Source organism: Tamandua tetradactyla, chromosome 9 (assembly GCF_023851605.1).
Source record: "Tamandua tetradactyla isolate mTamTet1 chromosome 9, mTamTet1.pri, whole genome shotgun sequence".
Classification (NCBI taxonomy): Eukaryota; Metazoa; Chordata; class Mammalia; order Pilosa; family Myrmecophagidae; genus Tamandua; species Tamandua tetradactyla.
The window spans coordinates 91,557,149-91,582,172 of NC_135335.1; the positions used below are offsets into that span (position 1 = coordinate 91,557,149).

The 25,024-nt window shown below is 39.2% G+C and overlaps 1 protein-coding gene and 1 non-coding gene across 3 annotated transcripts in view; both read right to left on the reverse strand.

Moving 5' to 3' along the window:
• The window catches only part of PLCXD3 (phosphatidylinositol specific phospholipase C X domain containing 3), a 152,895-nt gene extending 135,275 nt beyond the window's left edge, over positions 1-17,620 (reverse strand). For both annotated transcript variants that reach the window (XM_077117069.1, XM_077117070.1), the window contains exon 1: positions 17,338-17,620. In XM_077117069.1, the coding sequence (XP_076973184.1) occupies positions 17,338-17,440 (103 nt within the window). In that variant the 5' untranslated portion in view covers positions 17,441-17,620. The remainder of the gene's footprint in view (positions 1-17,337) is intronic.
• A 4,919-nt stretch (positions 17,621-22,539) lies between these two features.
• TRNAV-UAC (transfer RNA valine (anticodon UAC)) lies at positions 22,540-22,610 on the reverse strand. Its single transcript has one exon. It is a non-coding gene; the product is annotated as a tRNA-Val (tRNA).
• Positions 22,611-25,024: the final 2,414 nt, after the last annotated feature.

A 25,024-nucleotide genomic window follows, 5' to 3' on the forward strand; every position in this document is an offset into this window, starting at 1 on the left:
CCTGAAAGCCATATTCTGGGAAAGGTTCTAAACTCTTGATAAAAAAGCAATCAAAATCAAAATGCCATCTCCCAGGGTCAAGGACCAATGAGTCACCCATTGAGAGGCTCTCTGAGCTTCACTGTGCAGCAATGTCCTTTTGAATATAACATTGGGATTTAAAGTTCCACTTAGGTACTTGTGAGGCTGATGGAGCTGCACTGAACATTTTTCTCATTTATAACATTTGCTTTCTTCTCGTTTGACAGAAAATGGTAGGATGACATTTTGCAACCAGAGGAACGGTGCAGAGAAGAAACACAATTCAGGGTTTAAGGCATAAGGCAAACTTTTTTCTTTTTGCATGGACAGGCACCGGGAATAATGCAAACTTTTAATCTCAGTTTTGCTGAATGCAAGTACCATTAACTTTGCCGCTTTACTATATTGAGGATTTAAGAAAATACCTAGGTTCATTTTTAAAGTCAGAGCATAGTGGAAAAGTCCATTAAAATATTAAAATAAATGAATACTGATTGTTTCTAAAATGGCATAAATAAGTATGCACTTTTACTTAAAGTAGAACATGCAGAAAAAATGTAATTCATAATTATCAATGGAGATAAATCTTAGAAAATTAATGAAGACTGCTACTCAAGACTTACTTGTTTTATTTAGGCTATAAAGTTAGATAGAAAAAGCTTGGACTTGGAAACATGTCTGGCTCCTTCACCTATATATACCTTTGTGGACTTGAGTACTTAATCTCAGAAGAAAACCGCATTACCGTTTTCACATCTGTAAAATGGAAATAATACTAATTTGTAGGGTTCTTATAAGAATTATAATTAATATATGTAAGCAACTGGCAAAGGTCAGGCCTGTGATAAGGGTGGTTATTACTACATTCTCTTCCTTTGAAGATTCTGCACTAATACATTTAGAAAGATCTCCCACGACTCTGGGCCTCTGCCCTGGGGAGAGTTTTCCAACCTTAAAATGAGTCAAATTATACTTTTGGAATCAACCTATTAAGCAAACCCATCAATTATCTTTTCATTACCTCTGGAACAACGGTCCCCAGACTCCCAGAGCTCAGGATGACCCTAAAACTCAGCAAGTACCCTCCAAATACATCCCTTGTTTCTCAAAGCGACAGGAAAGAAACCAATGCTTTCTTCTGATATTATCCTGGCCAGGGTCTGAAATTGAGCTTAGAGGTAAATGGAGAGTGCAGTGGGATTACAAGCAATTGTCACTAGGCCCAGGAAGAGACAGTAAAAGTAAGGGATGTCAGGAACAAGGTGAAAGGAAAAGAGAGAGTTGGTAAAGAACTGTCCTGCCCTCAGAGATGAACACAGCAGCAACCAACTTCCCTCCCTTGTGGCGTGAAGAGTGGGCAGTGAATCCACAAAATTATCCTTGCGAGAGGTCAGGCCATCACCTAGATATTTGGGGCTTTCTAAAACAATGGTTGAATATTTCACTATCTAATTGGATACTTGGGTTCAAGCCACATGGATAATAAGCAGAATGTGCTTATGAGAGCACATGACCATCATTTTGAAATTTCATGTTCAAAATTTTAATGTGAAACTGAAAAGTGATGTTCTTTAAGAGGTATGAGCTGGAAATTAGGTATTTCAATAAAAATCAGTGTGATTTCCTCTAGTTTAAGTGAATTCTTTCACTGGATTATTTTCCTCTGTATGTTGTTTGCTGTTGTGGTCTCCTTCCTACCACTAGAATGGACAGGCCTAATCAATCTTGTTTATCCCCGTTCCCAGCACTTAACAAAGGCTGGAGTATTTTTAGTGTTTAGTATACGGTTTTTGAATGAATGAATCCTGACCTTGCCCTCCAAGTTGTATTACAATGCCACTAACTCCACTCAAGAAGAGAACATTTCTTTGGGTAGTTTCCTCAGGCAAAGTGAGTCTTAACATTTTATATAATCCCAGGAAGATGTTTCCCATATGATATTTTATTATCCCTTACCAGTAAAGCATGGAAGAGAAAAAAGTACATTAGTCCATGATCACGTAAAGAAACATGGAACTAGAAAGGTAAAGTGATTTGAGGACACCTTTAATCAATAAATCCAAGTATGAACATAGATAAATAGATAGAAAACAAGGTTGTTAACTTCATTAGCCTGAAGCAAAGCTAAAGAAGATGCCCTTTCTCGGTGATAGCACCTCAAGGAATTATGAGCACAAACCTGTGGGTGTTTACTTCAAAAACCATAATACTTGATGTAACTGGGCACATTTATTTTAAGATCAGTTCCTACATATATTAACTTAGGCACAAAGGATCTCAATTAAAATGAACCCCATGGACCTATCAGGAAAACACAACCCTCAAATATTTGGGATTTAAAGAGAACCTGGTAAACAAGTACAAAGTTTTTACTAGGTTAGCACAATCAAAGAAAAATAAGTTCAGTCACTTGAGAGATCAGGTGAAAATACAGTGAGTTAGTTTTGCATTATCAATGGGAATAAGCAAAGCACTGCATGTCACCTTAATTGAACACTTAAAAGAATGTTGGAATGAAACCTAGATGACCTGAGTTCAAAATCTGGGTCTACAACTAACTAGAGGAGTGAGAGTTAGAAAATCACTGAGCCTGGAGACTTCATTTGTAAAATAAGGATTAAAACCCTCACCTACTAGCTATAGTTAATAGTATAACATTTTCTTTCCTGATTTATAATCATGATTTAAAATGCAGGACACTAATACCAGGTATTAACTGGGTGATACATGGAAAAAAATGCACCTAATTTAAACTACAGATGATAGTTAATAGTGAGGTCTTAATAATCTTTCATCAATTGCAACAAAACGTTAACCACTGTTAAAAGAAGTAGTACAATTATTAAAAAGTGCTAGCATCAATTGTAAGAAATTTTCCACACCAATGCAATGTGTTGGTGGTGGGTTGGTTTATGGGAATCCTGTAGTTTGTGCATGGCTGCTCTGTAAACCTACAACTTCTCTAATAATTTTTTTAATCCTCCTCTACCTTAAGAGTGCTGATGCACAAATAAGATAAGACATACGCTGTATCTCTGAAATAACTGAAGTGCTTTACAAGTGAAAGAGAAAATTATTTGGAAAGAAATTTAAAAATAAAACAGCACTTCAATCATGATACATAAATGCTGAACAGGTGATTTATTTTAGAAGTAGAAATTCATATTAATTTTCTATTTAAATTAAGAGTAATGTGTAGGCATATAGATTTTGAAACAATGCTCCACCACCACAAATACACATACACGAGATGGTCTAATTTTACTGATCTTCGAATTATCAGTCATATTTTTTAAAGGCTCCAAAAGCATTAACATGGAATCTCCTGTCCTTTTGAGAATGCAATTTTTGGTATCAGCATCTAATAGGAATAACTTTTTCTACCCTTTGGGTCCAAAGTATCAGTTATGACCAAAAAGACAATGCTCATTTTAAGATGTACTTTGGAGGCAGGGGATGTTGAATCTATATGTATTATTTTTTATGCTTAATCAGGTAAATTAAATCTTTGATACCACAGGATGTTATTTAGGATCCTAACACATATACACAACAATGTTCTATAACGTGTACATGCATATTTCAAAGCAGATGAGCCGTATTTAAATTACTATACGCACGAGTCATATACTTTTGTTTCTAAGCAACTTTTTTGCAAAGTGTTTGTTCTTACATTTCTAGGTCTTGAGTCCAGCAGTTTTTTTTTTCTTTTCCCACTCTCTCATTTTATCATTTATTAAGCAAGTACTGTTTCCAAAATATACTACAGACAGAAGATAGGTAAGGTAGAAATACTGATCTGGGAGAATTTATCCATTCTGACAAAGATTCACTAGGTAACATTATCTGGCCCATAAGTCATTCACTGAGTGCTTTCTAGGTGTCAGGCGCTATGCTAGATGGTTCATATGAATTATTCCATTTAATTTGCACAATAATCTTAAAATGGGTGCTATTCTTATATGCATTTCAAAATAGAAAACTGATATTCAAAGAGACTAAGTAATATTTCCCCATCACCCAGTATCAGAGCCAGAAATGCTCAAACCTGTCAATGCAGATGTTTGGAAGATGGCTATTCAGCATGTCTTTATACATTTCTACTAGGGAGTTCACATCGATAAAAGTTTCTTCTTTTCAGTTCCCAAAACCTCCATAGCTTTAAATTATATTTTTTGATTATTTTAATTTAGCACTCCAGAGATTCCCTCCTTGGTGTACTTAAAGACAGAAGGCTATATTCCTATGTGATGTGGCTTCCAGAAACTCCAGAGTCAATAGACTGGTAAAGCCCTTCCCCACATCTCCCAAATATTCCCCCATAATTTCCTGTACTCCAAACCTCCTGTTTCCCCCACCCCCCATCCCAGCTATATAGCACAGCAGTCTTTGTAAAGCCTGAAGCTCAGACTGACAGTGGCACTGTGGATTGGCTCCTCCCAGTACAGGGTCCTCAGGGCTAGAACACTCCTTGCTCTGAGTGGTGGCATAGCCCAAAGAAGCATACACGTTTTTGCAGCCAAGTTCCCAGTTGGCTTCATGCCCTAGGTCTTTTCTCACAAACCATAGTTAAGTCAGGTCTCTCTGCTGAACCGCTCTTCAATAGTCGTTTCTTTTTTTTCTAAGTTTTAGGGCAAAGCTTTACATTGACTCTTGACATCCTAATAGCTCCAATTAATCTTCAAGTTTCTAAATATCTCCAAAATATAGGTTTCGTTACCTAATGTATCAATCAGTTTTGTAACAACATGGAGTTTTCTCATAAATCACATAAATCACGAGGTATTCTGTGACTGGGAGGGAAGGAGGAGCCTTGAGAATTACTTAGAATTCTTCTCATCTTAGTATGTTGGTATGATTTAGGGTCATAGCACTTAATCCTGGAGAGAAAAGTGTGGTCATCGAAGGTGGCATTGTTTTGCACATGTTAACCTGTGTGAGGCATGTTAAGGCTCCAGGCAGATCACAAGAGAGAGACCAGAAGAGCTTTAAACACTTTTTATAGTCATAGTTTCCTGGGGAGAACACAGCAAACCATGAAGGACCACAAGGGAAAACAGGGTCCATTACACAGGAGAGAAAGAGAGCGAGAGAGACAGACAGACAGAGTGAGACAGAAGGAGAGGAACCAAATATCCTTATTGTGGTTTCCCCCAGGAAGGGAGTAAGGGTGAGGCAGAGGTACGTTAAAGGGGAATTGGTTCACTAGATTTGAAATCGGTGCCCTCTCAACTTTGAGGTTATTTACTCGTAAGCAGGTTGCGGTCAAAATTACCTAGGAGTAACAAATGTATAGGTAGGATCTGGTCACCAGGCAACACGTATAAATGTTAAAGCTTGAAAGCTCGGTTAAGAGAGATGGCCACACAGACTTGGACAAGTTAAATATCATGCAAGGAAATTCAATCAGGCTACAACTTCACTATGTTTCAAGGAAATCTGTCTTCAGATTTCCTATTATCTCTGCCCCTATACAGGACCCTGTTCACCCTTCTGCTGAACCAAAACTATTGTTGACCACTGTCCTCTTTGAATGCAGAGTTTCTCCCATAGCAGACCTGTACCTGCCTGGCCAGCAGCTTCTCCATCAAAAGGAAGATTTTGTTCCTGATCTAGGCTGCTAAAATTACCCCTCCTACAACAAACTGCTCATCTCTCTGCACCCACCTCATCAGAGAAGCTGAGGGCTGGACATAAGTGAAGTGTTGAAATAGTTCTTGTCAATTTCACCAGTCTATGGGTAGGACTGCTACTGGAGCCTGACTAAGGCAGGGCTGAACCTGCAAAGGGAGGACGAAAAGCCAAGGGACTGTAATTGAGGGGCAATGAAGAAAAGGGAACTGAGAGCTAGAGAACCCTTATTTTTCACAATCTCCAAAACAGGACTATTTTGGTTCTGTTATATTATTTCAGGATTTTCCCCCCTTAGTATGTGGGGATATATATTATCTTGGCACAAATGCTTGAGCACATTTGAAAATATTTTTCTTGCTATTTTCTCACCTTTCTTCTAAAGATTATTCATCCTGATCGAAAATCACAAATGAAATATTAATAGCTAGTATTTATTGAGAACAGTCTGTATTGTACACAGTCACCCTTAGGCATTTTACATGTATTTCCTCATTTAATCTTTACAACATCTTTCCTGTGAAGTCTATTATTATCTCCTTTGTTGAGGAAACTGAAGCACAAAGAGATTAAGTAATTTGCCCAAGGTCACTCAGCTAATAAATGGTGATGCCAGGCTTCAAAACCACAGATTTGAAACCAGAGTCTAGATTCTTAACTTACAACTCATTCTGCCTGAATTAGGTAGTGTTCTTTCTCTTTATTATCTGTTTATTTCATACTGTCTGTCCCAAGCAATGTTCTAGCACTCCGTTATACTATTTCTAACTTCAAGGATAGCTAAGAGAGATCCTGGTATTGTCTTCATTGTTTTAGTCTCAACCTCTTCTTGGCTTTGGCCATGCTGACACATCTCTATAGTCATGTGCCAGCTCATATCTTTTGAACGTGGCACTTTAAATCGGTTATATTGGTTTCTTAGGTGGATCACCTCATTTGCCTTGTGGTTATCACATATACTTTTGCTTTATTTTAATAGACTATCCCATATTCCTTTACAATGTCCAATAAAATAATACAAGATTGTTCAATGTAATTGTGGGGTTTAGTATTGTTACTATATTCTGGTTAAATAAATCACTATGTAGATGATACTTGAATTACCAACTTACAGATAATTAGGATACAAACTCAAAAACCAAAGCAATATTGGGCAAGGGTGGCTCAGTGGCAGAGTTCTTGCCTGCCAGGCCAGAGACGCGAGTTCGATTCCTAGCGCCTGCCATGTTAAAAAAAAAAAAGGCAAAAACCAAAACAATATTAAAGATAACATAGTTTTTCTGAAGGCATAGTCAAGCCTGATATTTCTTCAAAGTCTTTCTTATGATCAATAATCATTAAGCACAAAAATTTAGAAGTTATAGGAAAATGGGTTGAATACTTAGTACTATAATAGCTAAAAGCTGCTGTTTAAAATAAGCTTTTACTTCACTTTTTGTTCAATTTTCATATGTGTCATTCAAAAAAATAGGGTACAAAATAAAGCTTAAAGCACATTAAAGATTGTAAGGTTTCTGGTTATCTGAATTATGTGTTATTTATGGTTTGTGCTGAATTTCTAACAAATTCAGTTTGATAAACAACAGATTCCTGCTCTGGGGAGTTTGGAGATTTGGGCGAGGAGGTTCTAATTTAGGTTACACCCCTAGTTTACATGTACGACTTCAGATAAACCATTAAACTTCCCTCCAGCTCATCAGTATTATAAATTAATAAGATTGAAAAAAAATAACTAGTCAATTATTTCAAAGTATATTTCTACCTCAGGACCTTTGTACTTGCGGCCCTCATTGACTGAACTGCCCTCGACCTAGATATCCACATGACTTCTTCCTTCATTTATTTCAGCCTCTGTTCACTAGTCAGTGAGGCTTTTCCAATCGCATGTTTCATAATTTCAATCCACTTTCCTGCTTTATTTCCCTTCATAGAACTCATCACTCTCTGATATATCACAAACCTTATTTGTTTATTTTTTTGTCTGTCTCCTTCACTAGACTATAAACTCAACGTATGAAGATATATTGGTCTTCTTCCCCCTCAAAGATATGCCCAGTGTTTCAAATAGTGCCTAGCTCATAGCAGGGGCTCAATAAATATTTTTAAATGAAAAATGAAATTCCCAACCATGAGAGCCATGATTAGAAAACAAACTATTATCATCTCATGCTGCCCTTCCCCTATACGCTAGGGTCCCTGGTCCCCTGATCTCAATCCCAGGGAGAGAAAATTTGGATGATTAACACTGGGCTCTGGTATAGTTTTTTAGAGGGCATTAAAAATCATCATTTTGCTCAAATTAATTTAGTTTTTTTTCTCTAGAATTTGTTTAAGAATTTTGAGTGATGGAGCTGACCTGACAACTTTCTTTAGTTTCCTTTGCTCACAAAATCAACAGAAACCTTTGTGCAAGGTCAGAATCTCTATAGTGGTTCTACCATTTGTTAGACAATAATCATTTATTGCACATTGACTGTAGCTCATATATATATTTTAAGCACCAGCAAATCTAGAAAGATGCTGATCTTGAGGAATTTATACTCTAGCCAGGTAGATAATAAATATACAAACAAAGTAGTTAATTATTGCTACTCATAACCGCCATGAAGAAGACAAACCAGAGTAATTACTAGAAAACTGATGAGGACGGCGTAGACTGCTTTAGGGTGATCAGAGAATGTCTCCCAGAGAGAAGGCATCATATTTGAGACTGAAAGGAGAAGGAGAAGGAGGAAAAGGAGGAGGAGGAGGAGGAGGGAGAGAGGGAAGGGGAGGGTGAAGAGAGGAAGAGGGGGAGGAAGGAGGGCGGGAACAAGAGGAAGAAAAGGAAGGAGAAGAGGGAAAAGGAGAGGGGGGAAGAGTTGGAGGAGGGGGGTGGGAGAGGGAGGGGGGGAGGGAAGAGAGGGGAAGAAGAGAAGGAGAAGGAAGAGGAGGAGAAAGGCTTATGAAGATCTGGAGGAAGATTCCAAACAAAGCTCTAAGACAAGAAGTCCAGCGAGCGTGAAGGTCAACTACTTTGAGAGGAGGGACTAGAGAATGAGGAAAGAGTGGAAGGACATGAGGTCAAAGAGACAGACAGCCACCAGATGATTAAGTTATCACGGAGTCTTTGATAAGTGAATGATGTATCTGATTTGAAAAATACTCCGTGGATGTGGGGTTGTGCAGAGGCAAAAGGTAAGGCCCTGAATCTGGTTAAGACGCTGTTAGAGTAATTCATGTGAGAGTGGAAGTAATGAGAAGCGAGAGGATTTGGGATATATTTTGGAAGAAAAACCAATAGGATTTTCTGACAAGGTGGTTTTAAGGATTGAGTTAAAAAGAGAAAACAGAAACATCTCCAAGGTTTTGGGCTTGAATAAGTGAATGGTCACGATGCAAGTTACTTCAGAGAAGGGAAATTTAATGAGGTATAAACTTGGCAATTGATGGTGGAATTAATAGTTCTTGTCTGGTCATTTAAGTTTGAGAAATCGATAAGACATTCAAATGCAAATACTGAAAAGTCAGTAGGAGGAGTATGAATGGAATTCAGCAGAGGTGTCTGGGATAGTGATAGAAACGTGGGAGTCAACAGCACATAGATGCAATTTCATGCTACTGGATTAGATTGTCAGCTAAGGGGAGAGTGTAGTTATAGATAAAGAATCAAGGCCTGAGCCTGGGTACTCTAGATATCAAGAAAAGGAGGGGTAGCTAGCAAAGATGGCTTTACAAAAGCAGCCAGTAACAAGAAAAACAAAATAAATATGCTAAGAAACTAAGAGAACAATATGTTTCAAGAAGACAGGTGTGGCCAACCATATCAAATGTTGCTGAAAGGCCAAATAAAATGATAGAGAATTAACCATTCACTATGGCAAAATACAAGATATTGGAAACCTTGAGAAGAATAATTTCAGCGCATTGATGAGGGGATGAGATTAAAGTGAACTAGAAAGAAATAGGGAAATAACCTGAAGATAGACAAAGTATTTTTGCAAGCATCAGAGAAATAAGGCAGTGGATAGAGGCAAGTGTGGGGTCATAGAAAGTTTTTTTTTTTTAAAAGGGGATATGAATATATCACTCTGACAAGAGTGAGCCAGTACAAGGAGACAAAAATGATGATGTAGGAGAAAGGGGATAAATTCAGGAGTTTCAGCTGAAACTTTGAAGAGTTTCAAGTTGATGGGATCCAGAACACAAGTGGAGGAGATGGTAAAACAGGGCCATGTCTTTTTCTTAACTAAAGAAAACACAGAGTATGCAGAAGTAGATGCAGGTGGGTTGATATATTAGGTAGTGTAAAACTGAGGAAGTTCTTTTCTGTTTGCATCTATTTTTTCTATAAGAGGTAATGTCATCAGTCTACAGTGGGGAGGAGGTATTGGTTTTAGGAATAAGGAAAAGGTTGAAACTATCACCTCATAGGAAAAATAATTTATTGGAGAAGTATAGTAAGATTGTCTACAAGATTAGTTTACAAACCATGGTCAAAACATGAATTTAGTCCAAGATTGTGTAATTTTTCTCCAGCAACATGTGGCCACTGAAGTATAGGATAGGAGAAGGTAGAACGTTGAGTTTTACTGGGCTGGGGTTTTACCAGGTAAGTTGATGAAGAAAGAGCAAGACAAGAGATTCAAGGACATTTCTAAGAGGGTGATCATAATGCTGAACCAAGCATTTTGAGCTGATTGTAAGAGAAATGAGTACTTGAGACGGTGATAGAGTTTGCACAAAACTTCACAGTTCTGTAGCCTTACCCCAAAGTAACATTCAAAGCAGGATCTTTACATCCTCTGATCACTCTTTTCCCTGAGAAAAAGCCTAGTGGCAGGTCATGGCTGAAGAATATTTGGGACTAACTCTGCACTGAGGCTGTCTTGGTTCTCTTCCTTCGTATGGAAACAGGAGTGTATGGCCCAAGACATTTATTGAGATAAATCCCTTTGGCCTATCAGGACTCCTTCAAGTGCATCTTCCTTTTTACTACATAACAAGTCAGAAGGGCCCCCAGGAAAAAGGAGCAGGCAACTATGAGCCATTCATCAGAGTCGGTTTTCCTTTATGAATTACAAATTCTCTAAGTAAATTGGAACAAAATCATCATTTACAATATTGACTAAAGATAACCAACATGGCTGTTTCATTAAAGTAAATCACAGGAAGAATTCTTCTTTGTGAACATAATATGGTTGGCATTTAAGATAGAGTAGTATAAGAGCTGTCCACTCCCAGGAACAGTAAGGAAATATAGGAGCATAACAAGAGCACATCTAACAAATCAATAGACCATCTGTTTCAGTACCTGGTCTCCGGAGGTGACTAATCCTGGCTGCTTCTCAAGAATGTTTAGCCACCCCTCTATTCCTGACCTAGCTTCCTCTCTTAATAGAGCATAATAAAAGCATATGGTGCTGTAGAAAGCTTCTGCCAGCAGAATTTCATCTGAAATGTGCGGGGTTCCTCTCTCACTTGTCTCTTCTCTGGAATATATAATTTATATAATTTTCTGTCCCCAATCTTCTGAGATTGATCCTAATCCTAACCAGATCAGGAGAGGTACTGGACACACAAACTTCCTGAGGGCATCAAATCCCATCATTGTGTCTGGGAAGTCTTTGTGTACCCATCATGGTGGCATGTTCTTGGGATTCAAAAAACTAATGCTTGTGGGTGAGAGCCTCCCCAATGGCAACAATGAATTTTCCAGGTAACAAAGCCTTCTCCTTTAAGCAGCAAGAATTAAAATGTGTGTGTGTGTGTGTGTGTGTGTGTGTGTGCGCAATTTAACGTTTTCTTGAAGGCTTGGAGAACATCAATTACTTTAATATGTCAGATTATGTGGCTTTATTTACATCATTCCAGACCGCTTGATGAAAACCATAATGACCCCAGCTGGACTCCTTATCAGAGACCTTTGTGGGCCTATCTGGAGGTATGATAAGATAGGCCAAATAGAGGCCTATTTATAGGAGAAATCAAGAAGCTTCCTGGAAAAGAATTTATCCTAAAAGAAAGTCAACACTCACACACACATACAGACACACGCAGGGCCCACAGATGGAGCTAACATTCAAAGTGATGCAGAGTATAGCACAGTAGCTATCCTACAGAATATACTCTGCCCATTTCTCATAAATTCATACCTGGATTTCAGGTCATGGGAGTAACAACAAAAGAGCCAATATAAACATCCAAGAGCTCTTTTGGTGACATCCATACCAAGCATAAAGACTGACATATGCTGGCAGTGCTGGGACTCACAGCTTCACCAATGATGACAGATGGAGTCAGCAGGTTTAGAAGTTGACATCAGCAGCTCCCACAGCTGGAGCTGTTTGGGGGCCTAACTCCAGGAGCCTTTGACCACCATGGTAAACAGTATTGGAGAGGAACAGAATCCAATAATTACTACGACCTTGGTTTTATTTTTGGGCTTGTAGGGTTTAGGAAACACTACCCTTTGCATCCTCTCTTGTAGTGTCCCCTCACAAATCTTCCCTACTGTTATTGCTGATGAATTGCACCAGCAGTCTTCTTCCTCTTTGTAATTTACGCTTTATGTTTCAATTGGGTAGGGTTGAAATAAAATAAGTGAAAATAACCTCTAAGTAAGGGTATGAGAAATTTTCTTACAAGTAAATTGTGCGAGCCTTAATGTATAAACTTTGTGATATCCATTTTAACAATTGAAGTGTTCTTTTTTTCCTAGAATTTAACTATTTTAGAACACTGCTGATGCCAAATAACTGAAATCACACAACTGAGTTAAAACCATACTTAGTCCTGTTTCCATTCCTATGTAAACCGTGCTTTGAATAAATGAGGCTTGACTTGCAAATGCAAACAAGATTGATCATTTTTTTCTATCAGAAATGAATTCAGTGTTTACCTTTGCTTTTTGAGAACCCTTTGATGCTGTTTATTACTGCAATTTGTATTCATGGTGCAATTTTTACTCAAGTAATGTTGATAAGATCTAGCTTACAGACAAATCGAATCAACCTGCAATGCTAAAGTAAAACCAAAGTAGCCGGGTCTGTACCCAAACAAATGAGCCCAAATGGACAAAGAACCAATGCAGGAATGTTTTCTAAGTAGGCATTAGTGACCACTAGTAGCACCAGATGGGCTGATTTTAAGTGCTATTGATGGCTGATATCAATGAACAGCATGACTTTAAGGAAATGAGGGGAAAGGTCTGGCATTTATTACAGTGCCCTAATTTGAACACTTAAGAAGCAATGAGAACACTTAAGCAGCAATTAATCATTCAAGGTGCATGATAAACTATAATGTCAGTTATCAGAAATATTCCCAACCGGGGCCATTAACCGTGAGTCAAATATAGGGTTCTGGTTCTAAGCCTGATTATAAATTAGATCGATCAGTCATGGATAGACTTAATGGACCCATAGAAACAGCCTAGTAGCTAGATGCTTATTTAAATTTGGCTCTGCCACTTACATAAAGGACTCCCTTTGAGATGCCCTAAAGCAGTGTTTCTCAAACTTTAAATGTATATTCAAATCACAGAGAGATCTTGTGAAAATGTGGCTTGTGATTAAATAGGGCTGGCTGGTAGAATCTAAGACGTTACATTTCTATCAAGCCCCCAGGTATGCACATGCTGCTGGTCCCTGGACCAACTTTGAGAAGCAAGACCTGAGACTCTGTAAACTGTAAAGTGGCATAAATAACACTTTACAATGGCCAACAATAGTTGGTGAATCAATTCAACTCATCAAGAAAAAAATCCTACTAGAAACAAATTATGTGGCCAAAAGTATGCTTTTCCTTTTTTGCAAATCAAAGACAAAACCAGGATTGCAAGGGCAATACAAGGACAGTCATCCTAAACAATTTGGTTGCATTCTGATTGCTTTGAAAGATTGCAAAAACTTTCAGAAGTTTGTACAATCAGACCAAGTCCCAAATTTTTCCTGTAGATTAGCTCATTCTAATCAAAGTAGAAATCGCAAATTATAAAGAGACAGTGGAAGACAGTTGGTGCCAGGAACGCTGGCAGGGATCACTGTGAAAGAAGAAATTAAAATACTAATACAAGCTGTATAAGCATGTAATTTCCCTAAGAGAAACTTCTTTTTCATTGGTGTTGGCATTTCTTGAAGAAATGAACAAAACTGACAAGTACACTCATTAATTTCTACACTATTTCTGTGTTCTTGAACAATAAGCAATTCCCAGTTTATGAAAACATAAACTTTGAAGTTCCAGCCCATTCCATTTTTGCCAATATTTCTTTATTGGATGGTCAAGTTACTACAATACAAGCCCAGATTGCCAGCACCTTACATTACAACACTTTACCCAGAGAAAGCAACACCTTGTTGGATCCATCATGGTTGTCTTTAAAACAATTCTGGAGCCATCATTAGAACTCTGCTTCGTAGACGTCAAAAATTCATCAGACTCACCTTTACTTAAATTTTATACTTTGTCTTATTGCTTTTATCTCTGTTTCTCCTCTCTCACCTGCCTATAGTGAAAGGAAGGTCATTCATAATCCAAATGCCAGGGTATTGTTAAATAAATATGCTTGAATGAAAACTTAGTTTGGTGCCATCAGAGAGAGGAAGAAATGATAAACGAGACCAAAGTCAGAGAACCTGTCAATATGTTCTGGCAGTACCATTCCTCTGAAAAATAAATTAAAAGTGAAACTACTAATACCAATTACTAACTTAATTCCTCAGCACATCAATATCAAATCATGAGGCCATTTAAATGCAAAGTAGCCACTGAGAGACAGTTAAAGAGAGCATTAAAGATGTAGACACTTAAGAAATATTTAGAGGTGTCTAAACTTCATTCTTTGTGGTAAATATTTCACACCTGCAGCTTATTCTTTCCTCTAGTCATGAGTAAATTGGGTCAGCTGCCCCAAGTGGGTGGCCTCATAATTAAGCAATTCTTCACTCTCCAATTGCTTCACCTAAAAAAACCTGAGGCTTGAAGGATGACCTAGCAGCTGTTCCCCTCCAACAGAAACACTTGTGTGGTGCACCAGGAGTGGTTTTAAATGGTGGAGATAATTACTTAATTCAAGCTGTAGCAACTGGCCAAGTAAACATGTAGCAGCCAGGAAGCTATTAGCATGATTTTAAGGCAATTATTCCATTAGTGTTTAGTAGTTTCCAATTAGTCTTCTCTATCCAAGTTTGACTGCTTTTTTCTCTAAAAAATTCTGTGTGGAGTAATGCAGAAAAGTACCAAAGAAGATGTTTTCAAACTTAATTTTATATGTATGGGTCTACCAGACCTACCTTCCAGAAACAATTAGAGTCAATGATTTGGTGAAAAATGTTGTTTTGGATCTTTTTCATTTACTCTGAAGTGTTGGGGATGAGAAGAGGAGGATTTGCAGGGGGTAAAAACAGAATAAAATACTAAGGGGAGCTAAGAAAAATGTGGAAATTCACATGGTTTCCCAATTCGATCATCTTTATTTGTCTACTTCAAGATCACCAGAATACCAAAGTCTCTGATCATTGTCTTCAAAGTTTGAAGTCTAAAGGTCTTGTTCAAGAGCAAGTCCTATGGGGAGAAAAGGATAGTTGCCCCGTTCCTACTAATGTCTGGTTAGTACTTCTTATCCTATCCAGATATGAACCCCAAAGCCCTTCCCTCCAAACTTCCCAGGAGATATTCCCTAAGCAGATATTCTCTAATTCCCCTAAATTCCAGTTTAGGGGTCAGAATACTGATCCAATTGATTGCTTTCATTGATTCTCAGTTTTTTCACCTATAAAATGGAGATAAAAGTACCAGCATTTGCTGCTTCACAGGGTTTTTGGAAGGATCATGTGACCCATGAGTCAGTACACATGACAGGGTTTGAAAAGTGAGGTATTACAGAAATGTAAGGCACACTCGGACTGGTATCCTATCTCTCAGAACTAGTTATGTGAACTTCGGCTCTTTGACCTCTCTACATCCCTGGAGAGTCACCTATCAATAAGGCTGTCTCGCAGTCTCTGCCTTTCTTACCTCCTATGTGTACAGAAATGCTCAGATTGGACCATGTGAAAGTAGCTGTCTAAAAATCAGATAAAAATGAATGATGCTAAGAGGATGTCACATTTTGGGAAGAGAGTGGAATTTTGCCAAGGAAGTCGTGTACTTTCTACTGTCTCCTTTAAAAGAGCAATCCCCAGGCTCACTCTGGTAGCAGAGCCAGTGCAGAGTTGAGAAGCTGGGTTGTTCTTTTCCTGGAAATCCCTGGGCCCTTGAAAAGCTAACTTCTGAAGAAGGGCAAAAGGAGACAAACCATTCCAGGACCAAGCCTAAAGGGTAGTCTGTGCCTGCCATAGTCCACCAAGCAGCCAATTGACTAAGGACCATTTATTTGAGTTACTGGGCAATTCCAGTCCTGTTGCTTGGATCCTCAGAATTTTCAAGAGAATCCCTGTTTTCTGTTATTCTCTCTCTGTCCGTCTCTCTCTGACTCTCTCTCTCTCTCTCTCTCTCAGTGGCTTAGAGAGGGTGTTGGACAGGACAGATCAAACAGAGACAGATCTGGAGGTTGAACTTGATAACCAGACTGAGATGTTGGGAGAGGGAGGTCGACTACCAATAAGCATTTTGCCCTTCAGCCTGGTCCTGGAAGATCAGATATTTGCTCCCTCCGCCCAAGTGCACAGCGCAGTTGGTGGGGAGGTATGGCCGTGTCCCCAGCTGTCACCATGGTAGGCTGCCCTGAAACGACCCTCCCTCCTGGACAACTGAGCTAGAAGCTGCTGTGCGCTCCAGCCCAGAAGGCAGCCCGGCCTTCTGGCTCAAGTCGCCGCGCCATGCTGAAGCCTTTCAATCCCTCCGTCTCTTCCTCGCTTTGTCCAAGGAGTCCTTCCTTCTAGGCTGCCTGGACACCGGCGCAGTAATCTTTTTTCCACAATTTGTCTGCTAACCCTACCCCTCCGCCGCTGTTCTCGCAGGTTCCGCTGCCCGACTTCTGTCCCGAGCAGCTAACACAGGGTCCTCAACGGTTGGCTTCCCTGACCCAGGCGCTGCACGGTGCTAAGGCGCGTTTGGGCCGGTCTCCGGACTGGGGGCCGGGTCCTCCGGGCCACGCAGAAGAGGAAACCGTGCCCTCTGCCCCTCGCCCCCTTCAGTTCCATCTCAAGGACACGGATCACGCCGTCGCAGGTCCCTGAACTTTCATCACACTTCAGGAAGCGCTTTGTCTCTTTAAAGGAGACCAGGACGAATATTAATGACTCGAGTAGGTTCCACCAGAGACCTACCAAAACCTCTCATTTCCGCGTTAGGGATGGAGCCGGATGTCCACGCATTGGAGCCGAGTCCCCAAGACAACCGCGGGCGCTCACCGTGCACCGCCACCCCACAGACCCAGAAATCGCCCTCCAGCCCCCAAATTTGCGGGAAAAATCGTGAAAGCCTCTTTCCCCCATGCCCCAGCCTTGTGCACACAGCCAGCTTCGAAAGCCCAGGGAGGAAGCAGTCACCTTGACTCCGGGCGCTAGGGTCCCCAAGGTTTGGAAAATGCCGGGAAGCCAGAGGCTCCCAGGCACGCGCTCGTTTGGCCCGAGACCCAGCCCTGGAGGCGAGTTCTGCTCCCGCGGGCACCGTAACAAGTTACCACTCAGAGGCAGATAAAGCAAGGCGGGGCAGGTGGAGCGGAGCCGAGCGCCCCGCGGGCTGTCTCTGCGCGCCTACCTGGGATGGCTAAATTGGTGAGGGGGATGCTGTGGATGCTCTCCGGCAGAGTTGCCATCCAGTCGGCGAATTTCAGCTCGTTCTTCCCCTGAGACGAGGCCATAGTGCTGGTCGGCGTGCCGCGCGCTGGTCCCCGCACTCTTCGGGCTGGCTGGCAGGCTGCTACCGCTATCCAATGTTTGCTCCAGCCCGGCTAGAGTTTACACTCTGCTCTGCGCCACACCCACAGGATGGCGCAGACACATGCTAATTTTAATAATTATTCAAAACACCCCATGCTCCCTTAGTGCCTCAGCCAGACTCCGCCTGAGCTTTTGTTCCTGACGTCCGCGCTCAGCTCTCTGCTCTTTCCCCTCCCTTTCCGACTCCCTCCTCCCCTTTTATCCCTCCTTGGCGTCTCTGCTTTTCCTCGCCGTTCTTCCGCCTTCCTGGGCTGCTGTTGCTGCTGCTTCTTTTCTGGTTTTAAACTTGGTCCGCCTAGCTGCCTTATGCATGGTCTTGTGGTCTTGCTCTGCCCTTTGACATGACTTCCCGGTCTTGTTTGTATATAAGTCTTGTGGTTGAACCTAAAATCCTAGTAGATTTGGGGATGTTATCACCTCCTGAGAAGCAGACTCTCACGACGGCTTTCAGGACTTTTCCATTCTTACCAAGGAGCTTTCCTTTTTTTAAGCTACAACAGGTTATGCTGTTCCCCAGTGGGTGGTTACAGCCCTGCTTATAATGAAATGGTGGTCTTTATTCATCGCTTTGCCTAATCTCTGGAGTAGTTGATAAGCCGAGTGTCGGCAAAAGACTGTACATTCTAGGGGGTCGTCATCACCAAATCTCCCAGTGACATGCTGTAAAAATTTGCAGCAGCATTTGGTGGAATTTGTTTGGCACTATTCAAAATGACCCATGTGATTGTCTGAATTTTCATTCCTTGGCAGACTGGAGAGATGTGTCTCTCGCAAGAGATATTAGTCATTGAATTGCCAAAGAACTGTCTTGGTCCACCTGCTCTCCGATGAGAAAGAGGGGAGAGAAATCAAGTCTTTCAGATGGAACGAATCCAGTGGTAGCATAAACAGGAATGTGTAAGTGAGAATGTGCTGGATCTTTACAATCCAGAAAATGTAGATGCAATGAAGATACCTGTGTTATTTCATCCAATGAGATATGAATCCTTTTACTGAAGTAAATTGTCAGGTTGGGGAAATGAAAATGAAGGTAGGCGAGAGAGCCGTAACACATGGAAAAACCATTTCATTTCAGTAAACCATTAAGCATTTTACAAAAACTAAAGGCTGGATCATTTTTACAAGTATGTTGAGCCCAAAGTATATACATTCTTAAGTGGGGACCACTCTGGGAAAGATAGAGAGGAGAGTGCATGCATCATACTCATAATCAAATATTCCATTCTCCCATAAAATCAAAGCCATAGCCTCAGGAAAATATGATAAGTTATCTTTAGGGATAAGAAAGATTGCACTAGGATTTTTTCCAAGGTAAATCTTACATTTATGCCATGACAGTCAACCTTACATATCCTTTTGATTAGGGTGGGAATTTAGTTCACTATAAATTGGATCCTTGATCAATATACCTACAAGCAAATGAGATAAAATAAAGTGTCAGTGGCTGAGAGATTTCAAACAGAATTGAAAGGTTATCCTGGAACTTATCCTTATGCATTATATAGATATCCCCTTTTTAGTTCAAGGTGTATTAGAGTGGCTAGAGGGAAGTGCCTGAAACTGTAGAGCTGTGTTCCAGTAGCCATGTTTCTTGAAGATAAATGTATAATGATATAGCTTTCATAATGTGACTCTGTGATTGTGAAAATTTTGTGTCTGATGCTCCTTTTATCTACAGTATGGACAGATGAATAAAAAATATGAATAAAAATAAACAAATCATGGGAGGAACAAAGATTAAAATAAATTGAGTAGATTGAAATAGTAGTGATCAATGAAAGGGAGTGATAAAGAGTATGGCATGTATGAGTTTTTTTTTCCTTTATTCTACATTATAAAATGTTTATAATAACTTAGACATGTATAGCGAAGCTTCCAGGAGGGAGTATAATGAAAGTGCTTTATTAACAGCAAATCATCATACAGAGTGTGAGATTTATGTTCATTGATATCAAGCTATGTGGCGTCCCTCTTTCCCTCTTTCTCTCACTTTCTCTGCCTTTTCTACCCTTATAAAGTACTCATTTTCAAGAGGATGAAATAATTATTGAACCTTGAGATGGTGTTCTAGTTTGCTAGCTGCCAGAATGCAATATAGCAGAAATGGAATGGCTTTTAAAAAGGGGAATTTAATAAACTGCAAGTTAACAGTTTTTAGGCCATGGAAATGTCCCAATCAAAGCAAATCCATAGAAATGGCCAATCTAAGGCATCCAGGAAAAGATACCTTGATTCAAGAAGGCCGATGAAGTTCAGGGTTTCTCTCTCGGCTGGAAGGGCGCATGGTGAACACGGTGTTATTTGTTAGCTTCCGCTCCATCTCCCCTGGAGGTGTTTTTCCTTTTTCATCTCCCGAAGTTGCTGGTTGGTGGACTTTTCTTCATGGTTCTGCCGCGCTCTCTGTGGTGGCTTTCTCGTGGCTCTGTCACTCTTCTCTGCTCTCTCTGACTCTCCTCCTTTCTCCAAAATGCTTCCTCTTTTATAGGATCTCAGTAAACCGATCAAGACCCACATAGAATGGGTGGAGACACATTTCTATCTAATCAAGCTTAATACCCACATTGATTGAGTCACATCTCCATGGAGATAACACAATCAAGTTTGTAACATACGGTGCTGAAGAGAGATTAAGAGAAACAGCTGCTCCCACAAGATTGCTTATTTAAATCATGGCTGTTCTAGGGTACATAAATCCTTTCAAACCTGCACAGATGGTTAGAAAAAAAAAAAGTTCTGTTCACATGTGTTGAGCTTATGTATCCCTGAAAGATTACAAAGTATTTATTAAAAGTGAAACCACCTTAAATGTGAAGGAAATTTCTCTCTATAAAGAACCATACACTGAACCTTTTGGTAAAGCAAACAAGAAATACCACTTCTCCTTTATCTGCTTTGAATTTCAGGATTTCTAATGTAATCGTTTAGCATAAAGCAGCTCATTTCTAAACATGCAACCCACTGGAAAAGACAGGGCTGAAAGCTGATGGTTCTGAGTTCTTCCCCGATTTAGTAATCAATATCTTAGGCAATTTTATGACCCATGTTCCCCATTTCCACTACCAACTCTACCACCCCTTACTGACATAAGGGAAATCATGTAATTTCTCTGGCATTTAGTTTCCCCACCGACAAACTAAACTAGACACTGCTACCAATCTCTAAGGGCACTTTTTTTTAAAGCAGCTTTATTGAAATATATTCACATACCATGCAATCCTTCCACAGTGTACAATCAATCAATGGCTTTTAGTATAATCACAGAGTTTTACATTCATCACCACAATCAATTTTAGAACATTTTCATTAATTCAAGAAGAAAAATCCCATAACCCTTAACAGTCACTTCTCTATTCCCCCATCCTTCCCTAGTCCTACATAACCACTGATCTAATTCTGACTCTATTGAATTATTTCTATTTATGTTGGAATCATATCCCATATGTAGTACTTGGGTCTGGTTTCTTTCACTTAACATAATGTCTTTTAATTATTTTTTTTAATTACAGAAGTCGTAAGTTTACATAAAAGTCATGTAAAAATACAATGTTTCCATATATCCCCCCTACTGTTGACACTTTGCATTGGTGTGCTTTGTTACAATTAATAAAGAATTTTGAAACATTACTGTCAACTATAGACTGTAGTTTGCATTAGGTGTATTTTTCCCATATACCACCTATTATTAACACCTTATAATAGTGGCGTACCTTTGTTATAATGAAGGAATATTTACATTTGTACTATCAACCCCAGCCATCATCCACAACAGGATTCACTGTGTCATACAGTCCCATGTTTTAGCTTCTGACTTTCCTTTGAGTAAGACACACAAACAAGAACCTCTCCTTTCAACCACATTCACATACACAATTCAGCACTATTAATTACACTCACAATAATGTGCTGCCATCGCCACTATCCATTTCCAAACATTTATAATAAACCTAATTAGAAATTCTGCACAAGTTCATCATCACTTACACATTTTCTACTCCCATTCTATCCCCTGGTAATCTAGATTCTAGATTCTAACTCTAGAATAACTCTGAAACCAACAAACACATGAGTTTGCTTATTATAATTACTCCATATCAGCGAGATCATACAAATATTTGTGCTTTTGTGTCTGACTTGTGTCAGTAACCATAACGTCCTTAAGATTCAACCATGTTGTTGCATGCATCAAGACTCCATTCCTTCTTACAGCTCAGTAATATTCCATCATATATACATACTACATTTTGTTTATCAATTCATCAGTTGATGAGCATTTGGGCTGCTTCAATCTTTTGACAGTTCTGAATAATGCCACTATGAACACTGGTGTGCAAATGTCTTCTTCTGAACTCCTATTTAAAGAGTATACTTCTGAAAGCAATTATTTTTTAAAGTTTATGAACTTTCACAGCAAGTAAGCTTATTCGAATAATCCCATTTTTCATTAACTTTATTAAAATGCTTATGAATATTCTTATACAATTAAAAAAGAGAATAATATATAATAAGATTTGGTAATTGTATGACAGTCTCCTATCATTGTTAATAGTTTTATTAGAATATAGCTGAAAAAATTGATACTTCACTACATATTTTCTTACATTAGTTCACAGCCTGTCTTAATTGTTGGAGATATATATGTTTTATTTGTTAACTAAATTTATTTTGACTAATGTTTTGAAAAACAAGGTTTCCTATCTGTCAGAAAACATAAGAAAACATTTCAGCTGAATAACACTTTAGAAGAGAAATCAATATTCCTCTTCTAAATATTTTAGAATTGAAATCGATTGAAACAGATCATTAAAAATACAATATTTAGAAACATACATTTATGGACTCAAACTTAAAGAAATACCAAAGGGCAAAAAAGAACATTTTTAAATTGCCTGAAAATAAATGCTTTCTTACCATTCTCTTTAGCCTCAACTTAGATATTCCATCCAAAGACCTTTATTTGGTAGTGATAATCCCTACTTCCTTCTAGCATTTTCATTAGATTTTTTGGGGGGCGGGGGCAGGGTGCATGGTCCAGGAATCGAACCCGGGTCTCCCGCATGTAAGGGGAGCATTCTACCACTGAACCACCCATGCACCCTCTAGCATTTTAACTCTGCAGAGTTTCCAGTCATATCCCTCTTCTTCTCCCCCATATCTACACTTTATATGTACACCAAAAATAATTGCTATTCACTGAAAATAACCTAGTGGTTGGGATCACAGGCTGTAAAATCTGAAGGCCTAGATTCAAATCCAGGCTTTACCAATTAATTACTATGATTTCTTGGTTTTCTTATCTGAAAAGTGTGAAGAATAATTATTTCCTCCTGGGAATGGGGATATGGAAGACACGGAAGTTTACATAAAGTAATAAATTTAACTCTGATTGAACAGAATGAGAGTTAAATAAACTATAGTTCATTATTATACTTCTTGCTCTTACCATGTTTTTGCTCATGTCAACTCCACATGGAATGTGCTTCCATGACTTCATCTCTGCAAATCCTTTCCATTTTAACCAATTCCTCTCTGAAAATTCCTTTACTATCCGTAAATAGAAGTAATCTTTCCTTATCTCTGAACATCCTTTGCGGATGTTTATAGCTAGTTTGTGTATGCTTCTAATTCCCTAACTAGTTTTAAAGCTCCATGTGGACAGGGATAGGATTATTTCACAACCTGTAGCGCCTCTCACAATACCTAAGACATTATAAGACTGCAATGCAATCATTTATTTGTTTCACAAATATTTATTGAGTACCTGTTACATGCCAAATTCTGTCCTAGAGAGACAAGACAGAGCAGCGAGTCTCTGGCCTCCCTGAGTTTATATTCCAGGCACAAAAGTGGCAAATGATCGTTTAGCGCTTGAATAACTAAATGACTTGGTTGCATCTCTTACCTTACTGGCAAAAGTTCTCCTTTAAGAAGCCTATTTTTTTAGCACTTCACTAAGTGCTAAAGCCCCAGAGTTATAACTTGGTCTTAAAAATATTTATTGAAAGAACAGTTGGTTCAGAATCCTTTTGCCTTTGTTTCCTCTAAGCCTCCCCATTCCTATTGCAATCTTGGTAAAGTCAGTGGAGAAAGCTGGAAATAACATGGTGTCCTGTTCTAGAACTCCAGGGTTCTACTTAGCAAAATGCTTGATTTCTCAGGGTGCGAGGTTTGGTGAGGCTGTGCGTAGAGTAGGAAGGAAGAGGAGACTTTTTTTATCCTTGTGTAGAATCAGGTCTATATAGGAACTATTCTACCCGTCACTGATAAAAACTTGTAACCAATGACTCTGTTGAAAAGAATGACCATACTTGTTGTATCTATCATAAAATCCCTGTTGTAACTATTTTGTAATAGATTACCCTCAGGACAATGGCTACAAGGAACAAATCTGGAGTTAACCAAATTGCGTTTATTACTTTTGGCAGTGAGGGAAAATGAACCCAAGAAATCTCTGTAAGATGGCGTTAGAAACAATTTATTATAGAGTGGGGCTTGTGTGAGGTAATTTTGAGGTAAGCTTAAGGAAGTGGAGTGTCAGTCTTTTTTGGAAGTAGGGTCAGGAAGTGGGGAATAATTCTAGACTGAATATACTGATAAATCCTATGTAGAAAGAGGAAAGACTAGACTGAGATTGAAGTTGTAATTGGTAAAAGATAAAAATAAAAAGGCAGCAGTCTTTCATATTAGCCAGAGTACTGGGATGTTTGGTCATTTGTGTGACTTGCACAATATTCATATTTTGTCTGTTTTCAGACATGATTACAGTGGGAACATGTTCCTGTCATGATTCATCATACTCACTGAGTGGACTTGTCTGATATTAATATTCTGTAAACTTATTGATGTTCAGTAAGTTAGCACCAAAGTCTAGCTGTTCCAGGTCAGCTTGTAGCAACACCAAGTCCTAGCTGATAGTACAGGAACAACTCCTAGATATCAGTGGATATTTTCCTCAAGGACACAACCAAATCTAACTTACCTAGCATTCTAAAAGCCCTAGTCTAATGGACCTTTGTCAATAATAGCTGCCATTAACAACTCTCTCGCTTTTGCTCATAATGATGATATATATGCCCCATTAATGAGGTTTTCACATACACCTTATGGCGAGAAAAGTTGGTACAATACAGTAAATTATGTGCCTGTGTAAGCAAGCTCATGACACAAGCATGCCTGAAAAACCTTTTATGCCTTCCTGCTGTTTTCAAATAATCCTTCAACTACACAGATGGAAAATAATCTCTGCTACAGAGTAATTCACACAATTTTAATTTCTTTCCATTGTCTTCTACAAACCCCAAAGGCAATCATCTATATCTAGGGCTCTCTGACAGGCACAGATAAGAAAAGTCAGAGGAGAAAATTCAGATAATAAACTCTCAGTCAAGCCCTAGTCCTAGAACTGCAGATTGGCTTGTGGAAGAGTGTGGCAGAAAATTGGGCAGAGTATGAGAGGCAGGACAGACATCTGACTGTTCAGGGGGAGCTGAGAAATGTGCAACCATGGG